Source organism: Microcebus murinus, chromosome 25 (genome assembly GCF_040939455.1).
Source record: "Microcebus murinus isolate Inina chromosome 25, M.murinus_Inina_mat1.0, whole genome shotgun sequence".
Classification (NCBI taxonomy): domain Eukaryota; kingdom Metazoa; phylum Chordata; class Mammalia; order Primates; family Cheirogaleidae; genus Microcebus; species Microcebus murinus.
The window spans coordinates 14,268,621-14,289,941 of record NC_134128.1 but is presented as its reverse complement, the minus strand read 5'-3'; the positions used below and the strand labels follow the sequence as shown (position 1 = coordinate 14,289,941).

General features: G+C 46.2%; 1 protein-coding gene across 2 annotated transcripts in view; it reads right to left on the bottom strand.

Annotated features, from left to right (window-relative positions):
- The window catches only part of FRMD4A (FERM domain containing 4A), a 551,472-nt gene extending 531,734 nt beyond the window's left edge, over positions 1–19,738 (bottom strand). The window contains exons 1-2 of one of the 2 annotated variants that reach the window (XM_020284197.2): positions 19,655–19,738; positions 18,864–18,989 (exon numbers count right to left, since the gene is read on the bottom strand). In XM_020284197.2, the coding sequence (XP_020139786.2) occupies positions 18,864–18,908 (45 nt within the window). In that variant the 5' untranslated portion in view covers positions 18,909–18,989; positions 19,655–19,738. The other variant, XM_020284196.2, reaches the window with a different exon arrangement.
- Positions 19,739–21,321: the final 1,583 nt, after the last annotated feature.

Genomic DNA, 21,321 nt, shown 5'->3' with positions numbered 1-21,321 from the left:
CCCACTGATTAGTCATCCTACCAGGCATGGTCTGCAGGCCACAGGCCACGGCTAATATGGGGAACAAGTGTGAAAATTCATTAAGCAGATGTACACATTTATGTGTCTGAAGAGTTGTTCAAGGATTCAGTAGTGTTTCCTCTCCGACTTGCCATTCTTTCCATCTCATTTTTCCTTAAAAACGAAACAAAGCAAAACAAAACAGCACTTTATGCAAGACTTGCTACAAATCATAGTTGGTTCACACATCCACGTTAGGGGACAGAGAATTATTTCTCAACGTGAGATCCTTGGGGCACCTGTCACAGAATCACCTGAAGTGGTTTTTTTTTTTTTTAAAATCACACATGTTTGGAGGCATCCTGACCCAGAGAATTAGACTCTCAGGGGTTAAGTCCTGAAAGTTGGATTTTCAATGAACTCCCAAGGTGGTTCTGGGGCTATCTAAGTTCTGAGAAGCCCCCAGGTAGCCCAAGTCCACTCTAGCAAGCTGGCATTTGGAACTCCAGCCCCCAGCGCCTCGCCTGGCTCAGTGGCTAACAGCGGGTACACTGGTTCACCACTCGGTTCCTGACGCCTCTCTGAACTCCTGTGACCATGTCCTGACTGGTCAGCCCACCACCATCTCCTCTTCCCAGTAAAGCCCTGGCCTGATTTCCTCCCCATGCCCTGCACCCTCCCTGCTCTACGCAGGGGGCTGCACTCCCAGTCCCTCTTCTCCAACCCTGCAAGTTCAAGTTTAACACATCCTTGAGGTCCCCCACCTTGGGTGTCAACCTGACTCTGAAGCCAGCTGGGATGGGATCTCTTTCTTCTTTGAAACCCTCCTGGGCTCTCACTTATTTGGTTTTGTCATTCCTTTCTTTACACACCCAACTTCCCCTTCGCTGTCCTTCAATTTGCTCAGAACTGTAACTCCTGGCATGAAGGGGCTCTCCTGGGCAGCTGTTCACGCCCCTCCAGCACCTAGTGTGGGGCTCAAACACAGCAGACCCTCCGAGAATACCTGCTAGACTGCCTCATGGACCCTCCCTGCACCTTTTCCACCTGTCACCAAGGTTGTGGTCCCAGGCTTGGAAGCCCTTCGTGCATCCCCCCGTCTCCACCAGTACACCCCCAGCACAGCTCTCTGTGGCCCACACCTGGGATCTAGCACGAGCCCCCCCCCCCCCCCCCCCGCCGCCTGTCTCCCCGACATACACCTGCTCCTCCTCCCACCCCACTCTCTAGTTGAAGAAATGCTTCTTGAACATCTCTCCAAGTCCTGGGAAACAGCTATCTCGAACTCTGCAGGCTCGACAAGCGTAGAGAAATTCACAAAGCCTTGGAATGTTGTGGAACACAAAGAACATTCCAATGCCAATTCAAATAGCCAAGTGTGAGAGCCCAGAACGTGATCTTTCTTGGTGCTACAGGACCCTCCTGCATACAATGCATGTCATCTTTCCCCCAAACATCCTTTCCAGTATATCCCACTTATTTTATAGTATTTTTTATAGTGCTCCTGCCAAGTATGGCTTTCTGCTACGTGGCTCCCCACACCCACCCAAAGCTGCTTCAGTCATCGTGCACACTCTCTGTCCCTGCTCCACTGTCAGCTCCCTTCCAGCCCAGCCTCATTCAATTCCGTTTGCCACAAAAGCCAAGCCAACACCCATCTGTCTCCTGGGGGTCTTCTGGGGGTCTCCAGCAGCTCCTGCTCAAAGCAATCTTCTTCTTTTTATTTTCAAGCACGGCAGGTAAATTATGCAGCTTAGCACTTAGATACGCCTTTTCATTTTGCCTTTCACCATTTAAGTTTTATACGGTGTGTTGGTTTCTCAACCTAGATGGTCAGGTCATGGAAGGTAGGGACCATGTCTTACAGCTTTTCCCATATGGAATTCCCTGGTGCTAAACCATTATCAGGGCTCGATATGTATTCATGGATTAAATCCCCATCCTGGATCTCTGCTTAGCAAAATGTGCTAGATAGTTTCTTTGTGCTTCAGGTTAAAATTAATTTGATATTTGAAGAGTGTAATAAACCATTTTCTCAGTGAAAGTAAGAAAGAAGGGGGAGCATTCTGAGGAAGGGAATGAAATTTGGGGATAATTTTGGGGATATAAAATTAAAAGGCCATCTGCCTTTGAGATGCAGCAGATGTGTAATTGATATTCACTGCTCATTTGCCACTTGAATTTTGCAGACATTTAATGCTGTGATTGTTTATACAGTAAGATTCTAAACGCCCTTTGGAGAATAGCTCACTTTTCACACGCTTCCTACTAGCCGGTAAGAATTGATTCTTATTTTCCTAGAGCTTCAAAAATAGAGTTTTAAAAAACAAATGTGCACGGTGGCCTTTTGAAGATAGTAATTTAACTATATCTATACAAATTGAAAATGCTATACCCTTGCCCCAGGATTATTTAAGAATTTATCCTACAGTATACTCAAGCCATCTGTACAAAGATGTAGGCACACAAATGCTCCCTGCGGAATGGTTTGTAATTAAAAAATATTGAAAATTCCCTAAATGTTTGTCAATAAGGGATTTATTAAATAAATTATGAGTCATTCATACAATACTTGGAAACCCTTTAAAAAAGAATGAGGTAGCATTACAGGAATTGACAAGGAAAGGTGTTGCGTGTGTGTAGAGAATTTTCCAGAAGGACACACAAAAAAAATCAAAGAACTGAGAACCTAAGGTGGCAAGCAAACCTGTTTTCCTTGTATATCCCTTTGCCTTTCTAATTTTCTTTGCCATGTAAAAGTATTATTTTTTAAAACTAACAAAATTAATTTGCAAAAATAAAAGGTAATAGTAGGTGAAAAGATTTGGATCCAAGATTGGAATGACTAAATATCTACACCAAGAGTGTAGATACATCTTCACCATAGTGTCTGTCTACCTAATCATAATTGAAATTATAATACTTATTTATAAGACGCCATGTCTTTTTATTTCCTTTTGTTTTCTTTTAGCTCATCAAATGCCAACTATTTTGTAACTGTCATCCCTCAGATTTGGACGGTGGTTTGGCTGGTGTCAGTGATGTGAGCAGAGATGAAATAGGTTTAGGTTTTGTGCGAATAGCTCTTCCACACAGCCTAGGTTTATGGGATGATGGCTATATTTTAAATATTTTGATACCTCCCTAAGAAACTCATGTACCAAGACGACACTCACGTCATCTGTTCTGTTCATAGACATATGTCCACACTTATCTGTAAAAACCCTTTTGGTCGTCCACACAGCAACCATTACCCTATACCTTCTTCCCTGCTGGAAGACCCTAAAAATACCAGCTACTGTCTTCCCCAGTTCCCATGATAGCCGCAGTGGCCTTGTGTATCGTTCAGGGTTCTTAGTTGCAGCCAAAAAACAAAAAAAACACTCTAATTAGTTTAAGCAAAAAAGGACTTTGTATGAGGTATTGGACAGTTTAAGAACATATGGGAAACCCAGATAACCAGGCATGATTTCCATGCAGCCAAGAGAAACGCCCAGCCACTCCTCAGGACTGTTACAGCAGAGGTGGCACTGCTGCCACTGAGCCACCACCTTGGACACTAGAGAGCAGACACTGGCACTTCCACAAGAGCTGGTCCAGAAGAACCTAACGTTTCTGCAAGAAAACCCGACCTGCAACTGCCACTTCAAGTGGCTCACCTTACCTCTCCACATCCGGCGCCAGTTAGCTTGCATGGCAGGGGCCGGACCACATGCAGAACCCGAGGTGCAAGAGAGGCTGGGGAATGCATTTTTTAGAGCCCCGGCCTCTATAGCTTAGGAAGGCATTCTGGCCAGGGGCTACAGGAGGGGTCTCAGTGTGCTAACCTGCAACATGTCACATAAATGGCCCTGTTTTGGCCAGTGAAACATAAAGGACAGTGTTCTAGAAGAGATTCTCCTCTTTGATAAAAGTAGGGAGCCACAAGAAAAGCTTCCCTTACTGTTCCTTTAATTTCTGCTTTTGGACACAGATACAAGAGACACGATGCTTGGAGCTGCTGCAGCCATCTTGGTGCCATGAGGAGAAACACTGCCAATACTCTGCCCCCTCAACTCAGACTTTCATCTTTCGATCTCTCTGAACCCCTTTCTTGATTCTGCAATAATGCACTCGATTTCCCCTTCTCTAAAATCCTTCCCTTGTTTCCTCCTCTTCCTCAGGCCACCATCCAATCTCTCTCCTCCCATCTCTTAGAAATGTCATCTCACTGCATTTACTCACGTACCTTCTATTCCCTCTTCATTCACTTGCAACCTGGCTCTCAGTCTGTCACACACATGAACCATCTCGCCGTAAGCTCCACCACCAACTGATTGGCAAACCCAGTAAGTATTATTTAGTTTTTATTTTCCTTAACCTCTCTGCTGCACTTAAGTCTTGATCACTTCATTTTTGTCTTTCTTGAAAGTCTCTACTCCCTTTTTATCCAAGACGATATACTCTCCTGGACTTTTTATCTTTCTGTTTTCTTTCTTTCCTTTCCTGCTGTATATTTTTATTGATGTATCATAGTTGTACGTATTTTCAGGGTACATACATGTACACCATATGTAATGATGAAATCAGGGTAATTGGGATACCCATCACCTCAGATATCACCTTTTCTTTGTATTGGGAGCGTCACATTTCTTCTCTTCTAGCTATTTTGAAATGTGCAATAAATTATAGTTAGCTATGATTTCCCTGCCGTGCTACTGAATACTAGAACGTAAAAGGGGTAAGTTCTGGTAAGTATCTTTTCTTTGCCTCTCACGTGGGCCCTCCTTCCCCTCCACTTCCTTCAATGCCCCATCTGTGGCTCACGGCTCCTCCCAGGACACAGTCTCCAGGTGGTTTCCACCCTTTCTCACTGTTCTAACCATCACCTGAATACTGATGACCCTGACTATGTGTGTCCAGTTCAGGAGTCTTCCCTGGTTTCACACATGTGCATCTAACCACAGCTAAACGTGCCCACTAGAATGTCTCATAGGCCCCAAAATGAACATGTCCAAAGGTATCCTTAGTGCTCCGAAATCTGTCCCTCCTGCCATCTCCACCTGCTTCCTCGCCCGACATGAAGATCTGACGTCATCCTTCACTCCCCCCGCTGCCTCGCATACCTAATCAAAGCTAATCAACTGCTGATTTCTCCTAATCATTTCTCACCTGTGTTCCTGCAGCAGTTTTCTAAATGTCACGGGAGAGTGATCTAGCCAAAATGCAAATGTGACTATTTTGTTCTCCTGCCTAAAACTTACCAAATGTTTCCCATTATTTGCAGGACATGGACGAAGCTCCTCAGCAGACTACTGTCCTCCCTAATCCCTCTAACCCCATCCTCTGTCTCTCCCTGCCTGGGATTTTTGTCCGTAAGCTTTTTGTCTCTAAGCTTTTCGAGTTTTCTGAAATGTGTCACGAAACTGTATGATTCTTTGCTTTCACTGATACTTTTAGTAATGCCTGAAACTTGCTCTACTTCATCACCTGGTCTGTACCTTCAAGTTCAGGTACTACCTCTTCTTAGATGCCTTTACTCATTCCGCAGATGTTTATGGAGCATCTACCATGTTTCAGGCACTGAGCTAAAAGCAAAAGGATCAGTGGTGGGTGAGAGGTGGTCCCAGCTCTCAGGAGAGTTACCATCCACACGCTGACCTTCCTCTTCCTCCAGTTCTCTCCTGGGTGGGTTGGGTGTCCTCTGTGCTCTAGTAAGAGACACTGTTGGTTATTTACGTAGCAACCACACCCACCTTCTTCCTTCCCTTTTATGTGAGACAGTGGGAATTGGCCCCACTCCTAGCTGCAGCAGTAGATACCGATGTATCGAAGCCAATCATGGTGATTCCACGTCTCTGGGCCAGTGACCAGCTCAGGAGCCCAGGTGCTATGGTTTGAATGTTTGTCTCCTCCAAAACTCATGTTGAAATTTAATTGCCATTGTAACAGTGTTAAGAAGTAGTGTCTTTAAGAGGTGATAAGGACTCTATTCTCATGGGTGGAATTGGTGTCTTTGTATAAAAGGACAAGTTCAGCCCCCTCTTGCTCTCCTGTCCCACCACCGTCCATCATGGGATGGTGCAGCAAGAAGGTCCTCACCAGATGCAGCCCAGCCCCCCGACCTCGGACTTCCCGGCCCCTAGGACCATGGGAAAATAAACGTCTGCTCATTACAAATTGCCCAGTCTGTGGTGTTTTGTTACAGCAGCACAAAACAGACTAAGAAACCAGGCTTAAGCCAGTCAGCACTTGACTCCTAGGTTGGGCAAATGACCTGAGTTGGCCCTCTCAAAGGAAAGAAAGAATGTACTGTTCCCATTTTGAGAAACAAAATATTTATTCTCTTCTGGGTTTTAACAAGGAAAAGTATTAAACAGTTGCTGCTGACAGTGATCTTAGGACCACAGGAGGAAAGACAGCCAGAAGACAATGCTCACAGACGTGAACAGAGACACAAGATCTGACGGAAGAGGGCGGGTGGAGCTAGAGCCCGGAAACGACCCCACTTCCGCACCTAATACATGAACGAGAGAAGTTCCCTGGGTTAAAGCCATTCCCAGCGGGGGTTTACGTTAGTTATTAGTGGCAGTCAACACGTGACACCCACCTGCAGTCCCACATGCAGCTCATGAATATGCCCTCTCCCCCCCACTCCCACTGGCCGGCACCAGTTCAAGCCACTGTTTGCTCAATTGGACACCTGCAACATCTTCCTATCCAAATTCCCATGCCTCACCCCTTCTTTCAACCCATTCTCCGTATTACTTCCAGCATGATATTTCTACATCTCAACTCCGATAGTGCCCTTTCCTGCCTGAAATCATCAACAACCATTTGCAGAATTCAAGACAAAGTTCACACTCCTTACCATTTGTTCAGAAGATATTTTATGTCTGCCCCCAGCCAGGATTTTGGTCGCTCTTCCTGCATTCTCTTTTGCCTTCCCCATACCTAAACGTCACATATTTTCGGGAACATGCGACTCTCCCATTGGCATTTTGGTTTGCTGTTCCCTATACCTAGAACTACTCCCCACCATCACCCACTCTCACCCTTGGAGGATTCTCCAAAACTCACCAAAAACATCAGCTCCACTCTCAAGGTCCCTGCTCATCCTTGTACTGTTTCTCTGCCATGACTTTGACCTCATCGTGTGGGAATTGTTTGCCTGTCTGTTTTGTTTTTGGCCTTTCCACCTAAACTGTAAACTTCTTGCAAGCAGGGACCAGGTGGTATTTATAGATATACTTACATATCCTCAGTATTTTCCACAATGTCTCTGAGACCCTCCACCAGTGTTTTTAAAAAGAGAAGGGAAGGAGAGGGGAGAGGAGAGGAGAAGAAAAGGAAAAATTTTAAGACACTTTAAAATTTTAAGAAAGGAAAAGGAAGAACGCCAGTGCCTGCTCCCTGGGGAGAAAGAAGATGGCTGAAGCAGGGCACAAAATAATCACAGATTTCACTCTGAAAAAGACCACATAACTAACTGCTCCATCTAGATACAGAGTCTGAGTTTTAAAGGAATTCTTTGCCAGAAAAATAAAAAATAAATAAATAAATGTAGAAGAGGATGCACACTTCAAAGGGACTCAGCCTCAAATACGCCTCCCCCATGCTTCCTGCCTTCCGGTTGTGTGTTGCAAAGGCTGCCACACTCACGAGTGCTGCAGGAGGGAGAGAAAACAAATAGTTGTTGATACAGGTAATGTTCGTGTTTCCCAATTGTAGCAGCATATGGCGCTAGTTGTAATGGTCTAACATAAAGCATTCCAGGACAATATTAATGACCAACGAGGTTAATGACCAAAGACTCAGCCTCAGGCTACAAACACGTTCTCCTGTTCATTAATCCCTGGGAAATGACCCCAGCCATGTTCATTACGGCTCAATTACGCTCACACGCCTCACAAGGAAAAAAAAATAAAAGCGTTTCGGTCCTAATACCAAGCTACGTCCCTTCTTTTACCTTGACACATAGGCAATAAAGACACAAAACAAGTTATTAGTCCAAAGACCAAGCAAGTAAAAGAAGCGATGCTATGGCTTTATCAGCTCCCAATCATCAATGAGAACTAAACCCGGGACCTCAGGGGTCACAGAGCAGCCGGACCAGACCATTTCTTAGGATTTATACACCCTCTGGGTGTTCTTTGAAGGCAGGACATGCACGGAACACATGTTGCCTCCAGATGTTGAGAGTGTGGATGAAAATCTGAAAACTCAAAAGCAACTCTTTGTTAGCAGACAAAAAAAAAAAATTGGCTTCAGATATCAATGTAGCATTCAATCATTTAATCAATTAACATTTACAGATTGCTTCCTCTGAGAAAAATCTCATAGACAGGCTTCGAGTAATTCAAAAAGGAAAAGACCTTCAAGGAACATGAAATCAAGTTACACAGAATGAACACGCACTGTGATAGCTTTAAACACGTCCTAAACTACGCTGACACCCTTTCATCAAGAGGCATCTACATTCTCTTGCTTTGAATCTAGCCTAAGAGACTTGTTTGTAACCCAGAAAAACGCAACAGAACCAAGTCTGCATGACGTCTGAGGCTAGGTCACGAAAGGTCACGCAGTTCTGCCTTGCTAGCTCACAGACTCAGTGTTGGACCCTGGACCGCCATGTAAATCCAGTTACCTTGAAGTAGCCATGTTAGGAGGAAGCCCACACCACGCGGAGAGGCTCTAGTAAATGCTGTGGTCCCCAGAACCAACTGTGGCCCACCTGACAGCACCATCTGCCACCGTACATGTGAGTGAAGACGCCTCCAGAAGATTCCAGACTCCAGCTGACTCCAGTCACCCCAGCCACTGAGTCTTCCCAGATGAGACTGTCGTGGCACAGAGACAAGCCATCCCCACTGTATCCCACTGGAATTCCTCACCCTAGACTTGGTGGGCATAACAAAATGGTTGTTTGGCTTCAAAAAGTACAGAGCGTGCGGTAGTTTGTTATTATGCACAGTGGTAACTAGATCTCTCTCTCACACACACACCATTGCACGCACAACAGATACAAGCAGTTGCTTTGGGGAGGTTAGTAACAGTTTGCTCATGTATGCTTCTAGCTCATCACGCCCTACAGAAATCCGCGAAGAGATGGCATCCTCTGATGGAACTGCATTTAACCTGCATCTAGCTAAAAAGCTCCAAGCTGCTTCAGTCAGTCCATGTGGTACATTCAATGTGAGGAAAATTAATTCCGAAGTCAAGGTAACATTGATCTGATCCAAACTCCACCTTGCACCATGAGGTGATACAAATGCTTTCTAACCACAGCTGTCAGAACACGCCTCTCACGCTCGGCCTTGCCTTGGCGACACGGGATTCCTGTGCTTCTAGCGTGTGCTTCTAGACTCCTGGGTCTGCCCCCAACCTAGATTGAGCCGCTGACCTAACCCAGCCTTCACCTCCGACCTCTGCCGGCCAATCTCGCTGTCACACCAGCAGTGCCTGCAGCATGGTAGCCCTGGGTCAATGGCAGCCTAACCTTCAAAGGGTGTTTCCCACCCAAAAGTGGTTTGTATGTGTCATGGCCGCCGTGACTCGGACAGCCAACACTCATCCACTGTCTTGTCCTGATGACTGTCCCTTCGGAACGTTCCAGAATTAACCTCCCTCTTGTCTCACCGCCAACCCCCCGCCCCACTGCTGCCTTTTCACCTCCCACCAGAATTTTTGGAACTGGCTCTAATCTGAGGCTCTCCCTCCGGGCGCCACAGGGCACCCTGCAGCCCAACCCTCTAATCCCCCAGTCGAACTTGCCAGGCCCCTGGCCCGTGCCATCAGTCCATCCTAGAACCTGGAGGCTCCAACCCAGGTCCTCCCAGGTGCGTCTGCAACATCTGCCCGCATCATTTAGCCAGCAATCCGCCTCCTCCAAGACACGGTGCCTCTCCCTCCTCCAGCCCAATATCCCTCCGACCAGACCTTCAGCTGCTGCCCTCGCCCCACCCCTACCCTCGGCTGTTCATCCTCATTCCTCCTGAATTCCCCCGGGTTTTCGAGTTTGTTCCTCTGCTGGGAAGCTGCTCTTTCCCTCCCCTCTCCCATCAATAAGACAGCACTCTTCTAAATGGCTCCAGGCCACCTTCTTTCCACAGACTGTCTGGCCCAGCTCTCCAGACCCTGCTCCCCTGCCTCTGCTCCCTGATCTCTCCCCGCACGTGCTTAGTGAGCACCGCACCCTTCAATGCGGGACCGTTTCCTATCATGCAGTGTAACCTAAACACTTTCTGTGGCTTCTGGTTGCTCTAATGAGCTATAAGCCATGCCCTGAACTTAACCAAAAATTCCTCCCAGAGCCTCTTCCAGTGCTAAACTCTCAGGAAATCAGTCAATACCTTAATTTACCAAATATATTGAGTACAGCACAAGGCACTGGAGTCTGCTAAACTCCTTCCTGCCCCAGGGCCTTTGCTCAGGTCAGAAACTGCTACCCACAACTTTTCTACCATTGACTCCTTCTTGCAATGCACCCTTCAATTCACATGCCACTTCCTCCAAGAAGGCTTCCTCCATCACCCACTCCGAAGCTGTCGTCCAAGCACTGTCTCCAAATCATCATTTTTAATTCACTATAGGGCACCTGTACTTCTAATTTTTAATGTGTTTATTTTTTTTTGTCTTTCCCCAGGAGAATACGAGCTTGACGGAAGCAGAAACCCTGTCTGTCTTGTTCATCCCATTAAAACGGTGTGCAGAAATCAGCAGGTGCTTGGTAAGTGTGAGTCGAGTGAATGGATGAGAAATGCTCTGTACTCACGAGGCACTTGCAATCTACTAGTGAAAGCAGACACAAGTGTCAAATATCGTGCAACAATGAGTGAAATAATAGAAACAGTTAATACATATGTATGAGACAAAGGAGAAAGTGAAGAAGGTAGAAAGAATTGCAATCCAACTAGCAGAAAGAGTACCTTCAATAGTGCATAAGTTTGAGCCCGCATGTCATTTGTGGGGGACAGATGTAGTCCAGTGCTGCTAGAGTATGAACTTGAAGGCATGGCAAGGGAACAGCAGGGCATGAGTCTGGCCAGGTAGGCAGAGCACAGATTGTTTTCTTTAAAGCAAATTCTTCCAGATTCTGAGACTCCAGATCTTTAGGTGATGAATGTGGTCTATTAATAAGCTTGAGCGTTATCCTATGTAAAATCAGGTACAACTGGAGGGTTTTAGGTAGAGAAATGAGACCTTCATTTTATAAGTACCACTCTAGAAAAAGTGCAGAGGACAGACGGAGTGAAAAGAGACGAGGAACAGGAAGGCCAGGTAAGAGGCTACGCAGGTGGCCCAGGGGTGGGAGATGGGAGGCCTGGACTAAGGCAGGGGATGGGGTGGGGGTGGGGGTGGGGACCAGATCAGAGAGAAACTGAGGCAGCAGAAGCAGCATGGCCCATGACTAACCAGACAAGGCGCATGAAAGAAGGGACTCCCAGGATGAGAGGCTCAACGGTGCTGCCACCAACCACGGTAGATAGAGACCAGGGAGAAGATCATAAATCCTCTGTTTGTGTTGAGCTGCAGTAGCCATGGGACAACAGGCGGGCAAATCTGAGCAGCATTTGGATTTACCGTCAGTAGGAGCCTGAATCGAGGCCCAATCTAAAGACAGGATTTGGGAGTCACCAGAGCACAGATGACAGCTCAAACTACAGGTGTACACGGATGAGCTGCTTGGAAAGATGAGCTGGATCTACCACTTAGGAAATGGCTTCTTTAGATCTAGACCAGGCGTCCTCAAACCACAGCCTGCGGGCAACATGCGGCCTGCCGAGGACATTTATCTGACCCGCCGGTTGTTTTTGCCACTGCTGCCTGTCCTGTTTAGCAGCCGACTCATCCCACAGAGTTTGAGGACCCCTGATCTAGACTGTGAGACTACGATTTCAACATCCAGGGTTATAAAGAGAACTCATTATGGCGCAGCATGAGTTGGAGGCCAGTATTACCTTGACATTGGAATCCAGTCTCCCCACTCGATATGAACTATGTGGCCTTAGCCAAGAGTGTTTCCAGGACCTTTGATTAGGACCAGGCTAAATCCCATATGTTCCATTAGACTTCCAATTCTGGCATGGAATCCAACGAGAAACCGCTACCTGCACCAGCAACATATGTTCTCGAAACCGCCATTAAGCTTTGCAAAGCTGCCGTACAATTAATTTTTAGCAGAGACGCACTCACAGTTGCCCCATCATGTGCAGCAGGCCTGACAGGCGCGCACTTTGCCTCTGCCAGAGAGAACATATTGCAGCCCATATTTTAGTCATCTCCCTTCAGAGGGTAAGAAAATTTCGTTAGTTCTTCAAGACAGGATTGCAAATTTAAACTCGCTCATGACGAGAATGGTTCCTGTGACCATGGGAACATCTGTTTTTCTAAAATCCTCAGCTAGTTAACAGAAGTGGTCACTTTTTGTCCAGAGACTGGGATGCAGAGGGATTTGGGAAACTTTTTTTTTTTTTAAGACTGACCTTGGTTCATGCAAGAGTCCAATGAGATGAGGTCATTTCATATCATTTAAAGATAAAGCAAGCGACTATCAATATGTACTGTGCATACGCTTTGGGCCAAGAATAGCACTTAAAGGCTTTCCATGCACATCTCATTGAATTATCCCAAATCTTAGGTGGTAGCTATTATTATCCCATTTTGCAGATGGTGAGACCTGTTCAACCTAGCATAAAATATTTAGACAATTGTGTTTCTCCATTTATATTTATTTTGAGGGAAACCGAAGCCATAATTTGGAATTCGCCAATGCCCTACCTCCCTGACTGGCTGTGTAGGAGCCCCATAATGGTGTGCAAGGTGCACGGACCATTGTCATGGACATCTGTGGTTTTTGCCTTGCTGGTATCCCCTTCTGATAAAATAGTTCTTCTCCTTCTGGGACCTCCCTTTCCCACTCCATGTGATTCAGGCGGAGTTATCAGTCAATTGACTCCCTTCCTTCCTCCCCACCAGTCTAGACACATAAACTAGCCTGCGTAGTCAGGAAGTCCCATCCCTGGACCCAGTAACTGGTCCGAGATTAGCCTATTATCCAAGAGGGCCAAAGAGAGCGTGTAAGAGATGACCATGTAACGAGTGACTTGCTCGTTTATCTGCATTCACTAACTCTAAGGGCAAAGGACCCTAGAGCTTCTGGGGAAAGGTCAACACAGAAGCCAAGGCCACGACACGGCAGAGCCAGATAAACAGGGTTCCGATGCCATCATTCAAAATCCTCCATCCAGCTTCTCCTGGAGCTGTTTCATCCCTGGGACTGCCCAGTTTCATCGGTGCATCAGTGTCCCTTTTAGCTAATGCTAGCAGTCTGAGTTAGCCTCTGTTGGGTTTGACAGAAAAGGAAATAGAAATGTATTTAGCCAAAAATGATCCGAGAGAGTTTGTTTTACTGTCATTGACTTCAAATTTCACCCTTTGACACAGATACATTTGTACATTCAACACTAACGAAAAAAATTATTAACATCGAGATTTCAGAAATACCCACTGGGAAATTGCACCTTAGAAGGTGGATAATTGAGTTTCAGAGGGATTTTAGCTACTGACTTAGACGTTAACCACGACGACCATTTCCCAGAGACTTTTGGACACTTATCCTGCTGTAAATAAACCAGAAAGATAAATGACACTAAGAATCAGTCCCTCCCTCAGACCTAAACATCCAGGGCTCCCACTCTGGGCCCGATACTGTGTACAGTGCTTTAAGCAGCTATACCGTATTATCACATAATTATTATTCTCTAAGTTTCCCTAAAGGTTATCAATATGACTTTTTAAAACTTATGCGTGAACCATCATGAAAACCTGGGTGATATCTCAATTTCATCGCAAATTATCTGAGTCATCTTGGGCAAGCCCTGTAAGTTCTCTGGACCTCAGGTGCATCACGTGATATGAAGATACAGCACCTGACATGCCTGGAGAGGTGAAGACATCTGGTGAGATGACAGACACAAACGCTCATGAACAAACGTTTAGGAAAAACATAAGGACTGTCATTATTAACTCAAGAGTAAAAGTCCTCAAGACAGAATCCAATTTCATTCAATCCCTTTGGCCAGTTGGGGTCTGGTGACAATCCGTGGTCACATTAGAGATTCTGAATGTCACAGGCCCGACATAGAGGAAGTTTAGGTTATAGTAATACAACTAGGACCTTGGTCACACCCCCCAACCTGCCCTTCTGACCTTGTAACCCTTTGCAACCTGCAAGAACTCTGTCCAAACCAGTCTACTAACCATCTCCCAAACACAATGGAGATTCCATTGTGATTCAACCATACTCTCACCTCAAAATCAACTCTCAACGCATCCATCACTCAACATCGTACCTAAACTTCGAGAACAGTTCCTCCACTCTGACGACCAGCGCTCTCTGGCGCTCACCTGGTGATGAGTTCTGCACTATCTTGTTACAGTTCTTATGTGATTCTCTGAAGGTGTCCTGTAAATTTCTCATTGTTATAATTCTGGTGTATCTCTAGCCTGCCTTTCCAGTTACATTGTAAGTTTGCTAAAGCCAGTGACTGGCTTATATTATTCTTGTACAGAATAGATACTCAGCAAATATTTGTTGCCTAGTTAAAAGAGGAATATGTCCAGAGGAAGAAAATGGTTGAAATAAAAAGAAGAATTTATAATGAAATCTGGGAGAAAAAGTTATAGAACAGCAGGTTGTCAACAAAATCTATTCAAAATAGACCAGGGAACTCATCTATTCAGAAGAAGCCCAGAAATCTGCAGTCAAATTTCTGGAATGGAAAGAACCTTCAGGGTAATCAAATGCCCATCCTACATTCATTGTGAACAATCACTCATTCATTTCTCTGACTGGTGAATTAGAGATTTCACATATTAGATTTTCCTATCTTAAAACATGACACTTAATAATTTCCTAGAAATAGAGTTCAAGAGAATGGGACCCTGAAAACATAGTAAGTGTTTTGTGGATATAAAAATATTTCTTCCTGCTAGAGTCAAACCAGGCATCTTGAGCTGGACTTATGATATCACTTTTTTATATTATACTGCAACATGTAAAAGAACAGATGATAAACAGGAAGCCAGGAGTACCCACCTAGAAACATGAAAAATGTAGACTGGCTCAGAGGTGAGACCTTCTTGAGGAATTAATCCAAAGTGTTAGAAGGTTCTGGAGTGAAGTTCTCGAGCTTGGAGATGGTATCAGAGAATGCACTGGATTGAAACTCAGAGGACCTAGACTTTGAGACTTTGTCTCATCAATTTCAGTTGTGCAACCATTGATAGATTCCCAAATTCTGACTATTATGTTTTTTGTCTTAAAAATTGGTTTGTGGAAGGGAGTAAATGAGATAATACAAGTAAAGATGCTTTGTTTCCAGAAAAGCATACTTTGCATTATTTATTACCTAGCTGGCAAACTTAACATTAAAAACTATTTTAATTTAGGTGTCCCTAAGGTGTGAGCTTTCAGAATCTAAGAACAAAATGACATAATACCACGTCTGTAGCCTGACAGTTATGCATCCTCATCCTGGCTTTAAGGAAATGACCAACAACCCCTGGCTCTGGCCGTCCTTGCAAGTTTCCCTGAACTCCCATGACTTCAACAAATGACACATAGCTGAGAGCTTCCTACTCTGCAATTAGTCGCATCAGTCTGAAGGCTCCTAACAGTTTGGTGATCACAGCAGTATGTTCTTTTGCTTCCTGAGATGCTTGCAAAGCTGGGGAGGCAGTTTTGCAAGGGCACGTGAGGCCATCTCCACCACCAGCACCCATGTTCCAGCTCCCCCCTTCCTCGGTCATTTGAGGGGTTCCAGCTCTCATGGACACACATCACTCCCCACTGTGAGGTTCCCATGGAAGGAATCAGTGACATCCTCCAACCTCACGATGGTCAGGCCATCCTCACAACCGGGCACCCTTGCAGAAGACTAAGACCAGCACCAGCTCGGAAAGGCCTTCAGGGCACTGTCCAAAAGTCACTGGCTTTTGTCCGACAGACTAAATTAGGTTCCTGTGGGGTAGGACTCCTAACGACAGAGTATGACAAAACCTGAAATGCATGACCATGCATTTCAGCTGATAATATGAAACATACTTGCCCTGGTATAAAAGCCATAGGGGTGGGCACAGATTCCACCATTCCCACGGCAACACTGTTCGAGTGCAAGGTTGGAAGTAAAGACATGATTCTGAATAAAGCGCTCGAGTTGGCGCTGTTCTGGACACCCTTCCTAGGGACCTTAAATTGTGCTTAACAGAACTGGAAGGGACCCTGGAGATCAGTTAGCAAATGGTATAAAACTAAATGAGAGAGGAAGTGACATCCCCAAGGTCACCCATTGAGCGGCAGAGCTGGGAACAGAGCCCGGGGCTGCCCCACCCTCCAGACTTGGTGGCTGCTTCTGTAACCAAATAAACATGCTCTGCCCTGAACCATATAGCATCTAAACTGAACCTAACCTCTGGCTGCCTCCTTACCCCAAAGCAAGGGGCATGGCCAAATAATGTCCCCGGTGTCCCTGCAGCCCACGGACTCCCCAGCACAGATCAGAACTGCCATCAGCCAGCCTGGTATCGACCTCCCCAAACCGTGTGTATACAGGCTCTGGCTCTTGCCATCCTACCATGCTACTTTCTGCCGTCAGCAGACACTCGATAAAACCTGTGAACTGATTGGCTGATTGACGAGCTAATAAATAATACTGTATACAGCTTCCTTCCTGAACTCACAGCCAAATCAGCTCTGCTAAATGGCCTCTTCTCCTCCTTTCTCTTCTCCTTGGCTTGCTTATAAATTTTAAGACTCATGGCCCAACATGTCAGAAAAGCAATTACTTTGGGGTTTACCCTTTAAAAAAGAAAAAATGCACCAAAGTCCATAGGGGAAAATTTCCCTGAACTGAACACCGACCAGAAAATGTGCCCGGACTCTGATTACACACGGAGCTCCAGGATGCTCTAATCTAAGGGTGCATCAGGGTGTCGAGAGCTATTTCCCCCAGCTTCCCAGAGAGACAGGGACACAATCCTTTAATCCGGCCAGGAGGTGAGAGCTAGGGAGCGATCTAAGGGCAGAGGCCGCTGACAAAGGCAGGATAAAGTCTGGGCTGCAGATACCAGGACAACAGCCATAAAGTCTGGGGGGCCCAGGGACAGGAGAGCCTGAGTGTGTGTGACTGTGTGTATGTGTGTGTGTGCACATGTGCATATGTGTGCATGTATGAATGTGTACATGTGTGTCTGTGAGGGTGTGCATGTGTGTGTGTGTGTGTGTGTGTGTGTGTGTGTGTGTGTGAGTGTTTGTGCATGGCAGGAACAGCTGAGCCGGTGCTGAGCTCCAGTAGATTTGGGTATCAAGGATTTACCCTTAGGACCTTGGAGTAAAACAGACACGTATCTAAGCACAGGGGACAGTTCCAAGCAGAAGACGGAGCAAGCAGCTCTAGCTCTCCTCAAAGCTGTTTCTTCAAGAAAACTTTTTTCCTCTATATTAACACAATGCAGGATTGATTACTACTGAGCCATACTACACACTATGCATGTGTATGTGCGCCTGTATTTTTCTTCGCAAACCCCAGACTCCCAGGTTCCCAGAAGTCCCCTGGTCCTTGTGGATACTACATCTTAGTACCAGCCACTGTCACAAATATCCATAGCCTTTTTTATCCACTTATTTGACCAAAGACAGACGATGGGGGAGAAAGTATCATTAGATCCCGGAATTGGAATGAGAAGGAAGACAGGTAAAGGTCATTTCTCCATTAAAACAACTTTCATTCCTTCTAATCCTTCTCCCCAGTGAAATCAGAAGTCAGCAGAGGCTCATGAGCTCTCAGGCAATTCAACTCAATCTATGGACCCAATGACACTTTAGGCAACAAAGAACCAAGATCACCTGTCCCTCTTAACTTGGGCGGGCTGGCTGCCGGTTCTTCTTCCAAGCAGCCTCCAGACTAATCGGGCCTTGCAAAGCTGCGTTTCCCATCCTCAGTCAGAAGGCACAGATCAGTACACGGAGGAGAAGGACTTATGCCTCATTCAGAGACTCTCCCGTGTAAATGCTGGAACCCGTTCCACACCAAGCCTGGCACAAGCTACTCGACGACAGCGTTAACTCTGGCGTGTGGGCTCCCCAGCGGGGGGCGGGGGACAAGAAACCACGGCAAGAACAAACTCCAAACCCAATGTCAAACAACAAATCGAGCCAGGTAAAACAGGACAGTGCAGCTGTCCCCGTTTGCTTTAATATACTAACAGCGACAGCTTCCTTAACATCATGAAAATCCTAGAGGGCCGCAGAGTGGGTGAGCAGCTCACACATAGGTAAACCCCTGGACGAGGCCTGCAAGGTCTCCCCGTCGAGGGCTCCCCCCAACTCAGTAACCAAGTGCCACTAAGGTCACAGCAACCCCCCTCGGCCGCCCCTATAATGTGGGCGCCCAGAGAGATCTTATTCAATCACCCTGTGGGCAGAAAATCTCACAGTTGCCACGAGAAGATATAAAAAAAACAAACAAACATGATCCGCTGGATTTACATTCAAAAGGGGGGAAATGATGCTTTGAGCTGGGGGCGGCAGCATCCTAGCAATCTATTTCGAGGGGCTCTGGGCACCTGTTTGCAAGCACTGTCTCTCAAAATAGCATTCAGCAACAAGTTTCTGCAATGGCAAACCTAACCCAGGGCTTCTTTTCCCTGGGAATGCTTTGTCATGCTGATGCTCTGACCCAAGAAATCATTTCCAAAGGGCCTGCAGGAGGAAGCAGAGCAACATAGAGTGTGTCTGCAGCAGCCACAGCAGCAGCAGCAGCAGCAGCGGTGGTGCAGGGGTGGCTGCAGCCCCACCTCCTCCCCAAGCCAGAGAAACTCACCATCAGCAGGCTGAGAGCAGAGTCGGGCACCAGCTGCACTGCCATGGTCTCCAATTCCCATGCACAAACGCTCCTGCAGAGTCAGTCCGCCTGGGCCCCGGGTAGCTGCAAAGCATCCACAAGCACCTACAGCAAACCAGCCAGAAATCCAGACTTAGGGTGCAAAAGGCTCGGGGTAAAGATAGGCCACATTTCACATGGGGTGGGGCAGAGGACAGGAGGACGTTGGGAGGATGGGTGGGGACTGTGCTTAGGGAGGAAAAAAAAAAAAAGGGAGGAAAATAGGAACCTGCAGGTTATTTAAAGGTGAGCCCTCCCTGGTTTCGCTAAGCTGCACAAACACAGACATCACATCCAACACAAATGTAAACGCTTAAAACACAGAATTTTTCACTGCTACCTTAGCCTAGGCAGCAATTCTTCTTCTTTCAGCTGACAATTAAAATAAAACATTCCCTGTTGCAGATAAATCAACCAGCCCGAGCAACCCCCATCTCTCTGCCTCTCTCAGCAATTCTGCTGCATAAACATGCTGAATGTCACAACCTACCGCTTGCAATCTGGCCAGTGTCTTCTTTCCTGCAGATAGGTGTGTCCCTTTCGCAAAATCAAATATCTGGGAGTGAGAGCCAGCCGGGTGTGCCCATGAGACACCAAGGCAGTCACTGGCGACTAGCAGATGCCCTTATCATGGAGGGGGAAGTCACTTATGAACTGACCCCTTCCAAATCTACTTTTCCTCTGCAAGTAGACTGGCAAGCTCAGTTCCCCTGCAGGGCTAACATACTTACGAGGAACATGGAAATTACACTGCCTGTTCTGTGAGCGTTCTGGTCTCCCAGCCTGCACCACATGTACGCCGCATACAGACACCCTCTACCTCTCTCTCCCTCCCTCCCTCCCTCCCGCCCTCCCTCCCTTGCTTCCCCTCCCATGTCTCCACAGGGCTGCCTGTTAGGAATTTTGAAGGAGACTCCTTAGCTCAGGAAGGCACAGGAGGCTAATTTGTAGCAAGGGACACTGCTTCAGACAAAAAGGCAAATCAGCCTTTAAAAAAAAAAAATCACACTATGCAGCATCTTCCCTGGAAGATGTCAATGGAAATACAATAAAAAAAAAAAGAAGAAAGAAGCCTGCCGGTCTTGTTATATAACAAGAGGCTCAAAGGGGCTTCCCAGAGTCGCGGATTTAAGAAAATTAGGCATCTTTTTTATGAGCACTGCCAAGCTTATATCCTCTTAAGGAGTCCACGCATTCAACTAAAAACGGTGATTGCTAACACTGCTCATGGTAGATTTCATGTCCTTTTCTGATTTCTTCCTTCACTCACCTCCCACCCCCAGCCCCTGCATTATGGCTCCAAAAATTCCTTGAAATTAACTGGACAGTGTGAAACGTACACACATGGAGACCAGCTTTCTAAATGAGAAACTACGGGGAAGAAATTAATAACTTTCAAACATTCCTATGCACAAGGATAGATGTTGTTCCTATCTAACTTATACTTTTCAAAGTATCTGAAAAGGTTGGCACAGAATAAGCGCTACAATAATAGTCATTAAATGAATGCAGAGTCCTCCCCTACTTGTTTCTCCTCTGATGGCCGAGTGAGCTTGAGAACCGTATTCCAGGTTGTGTGATTGGATTCCGATGTCATTGATCTCTGGAACCCCCGAGGGAATCACTCACTTCCTGCTCTCAGTGCCCAGCGATTCAAGGCACGGTCTGGAATCACATGAGCATGTCCCTGCACAGAGCTGTCAGAGCTACTGGTGGCTTCAAAAATAATATTCAAAACCAGTATTTATACTAGTGTTCAAAAATAGTAACGATGATGATGATTTAAGAAGCACGTGTATCATAATGATTTAAGGGACCTTATCTTAGCCTAACTGCACACAGATTTCTAAACGTATTCAGCTGGTATTTGCAGAAATGCCACTTTGTACCTCTGCACTCAAGGAACTTTTAATCTGGTGGAATCATTGCTGATACCAGGCAAGATATTACAATTGCTAAAAAAAATAGTTTGAATAGCACGGAGTAGGAAGAGTTTACTTCTGGCTTCAAAGGCATGATATAGTCCTTGAACTAGAACCTGAGGAATGGCAGGACATCTCTTCCATGATGTTTTCTGATTCCACATGTGTTTGAAAAATACTAAAAGCATAAGAGGAAAAGCTGACATTGGAGCTACTTCAACGGGTGGATATGGGCAGAGGGAGGCGTACCCTGCGGAGAGACCTGCAGGGGAAGGGAGGGGAGAGGAGTCCAGGACACACTCAGGTGGGAGGGGTGGGCCTGGCCCTCAGCACCCCTGCCCTCCTCTCTCAGTATTTCGGTCATGGTTCCTTTGCCTAGAGAGTCTCATCCTACGTCTGCCGGAAGCACAGTCCAGATTCTCTAGGAAACAGCCTGCTGCAAACCTGTGTGTGGCGACGCCATCTGGATGGAGGTG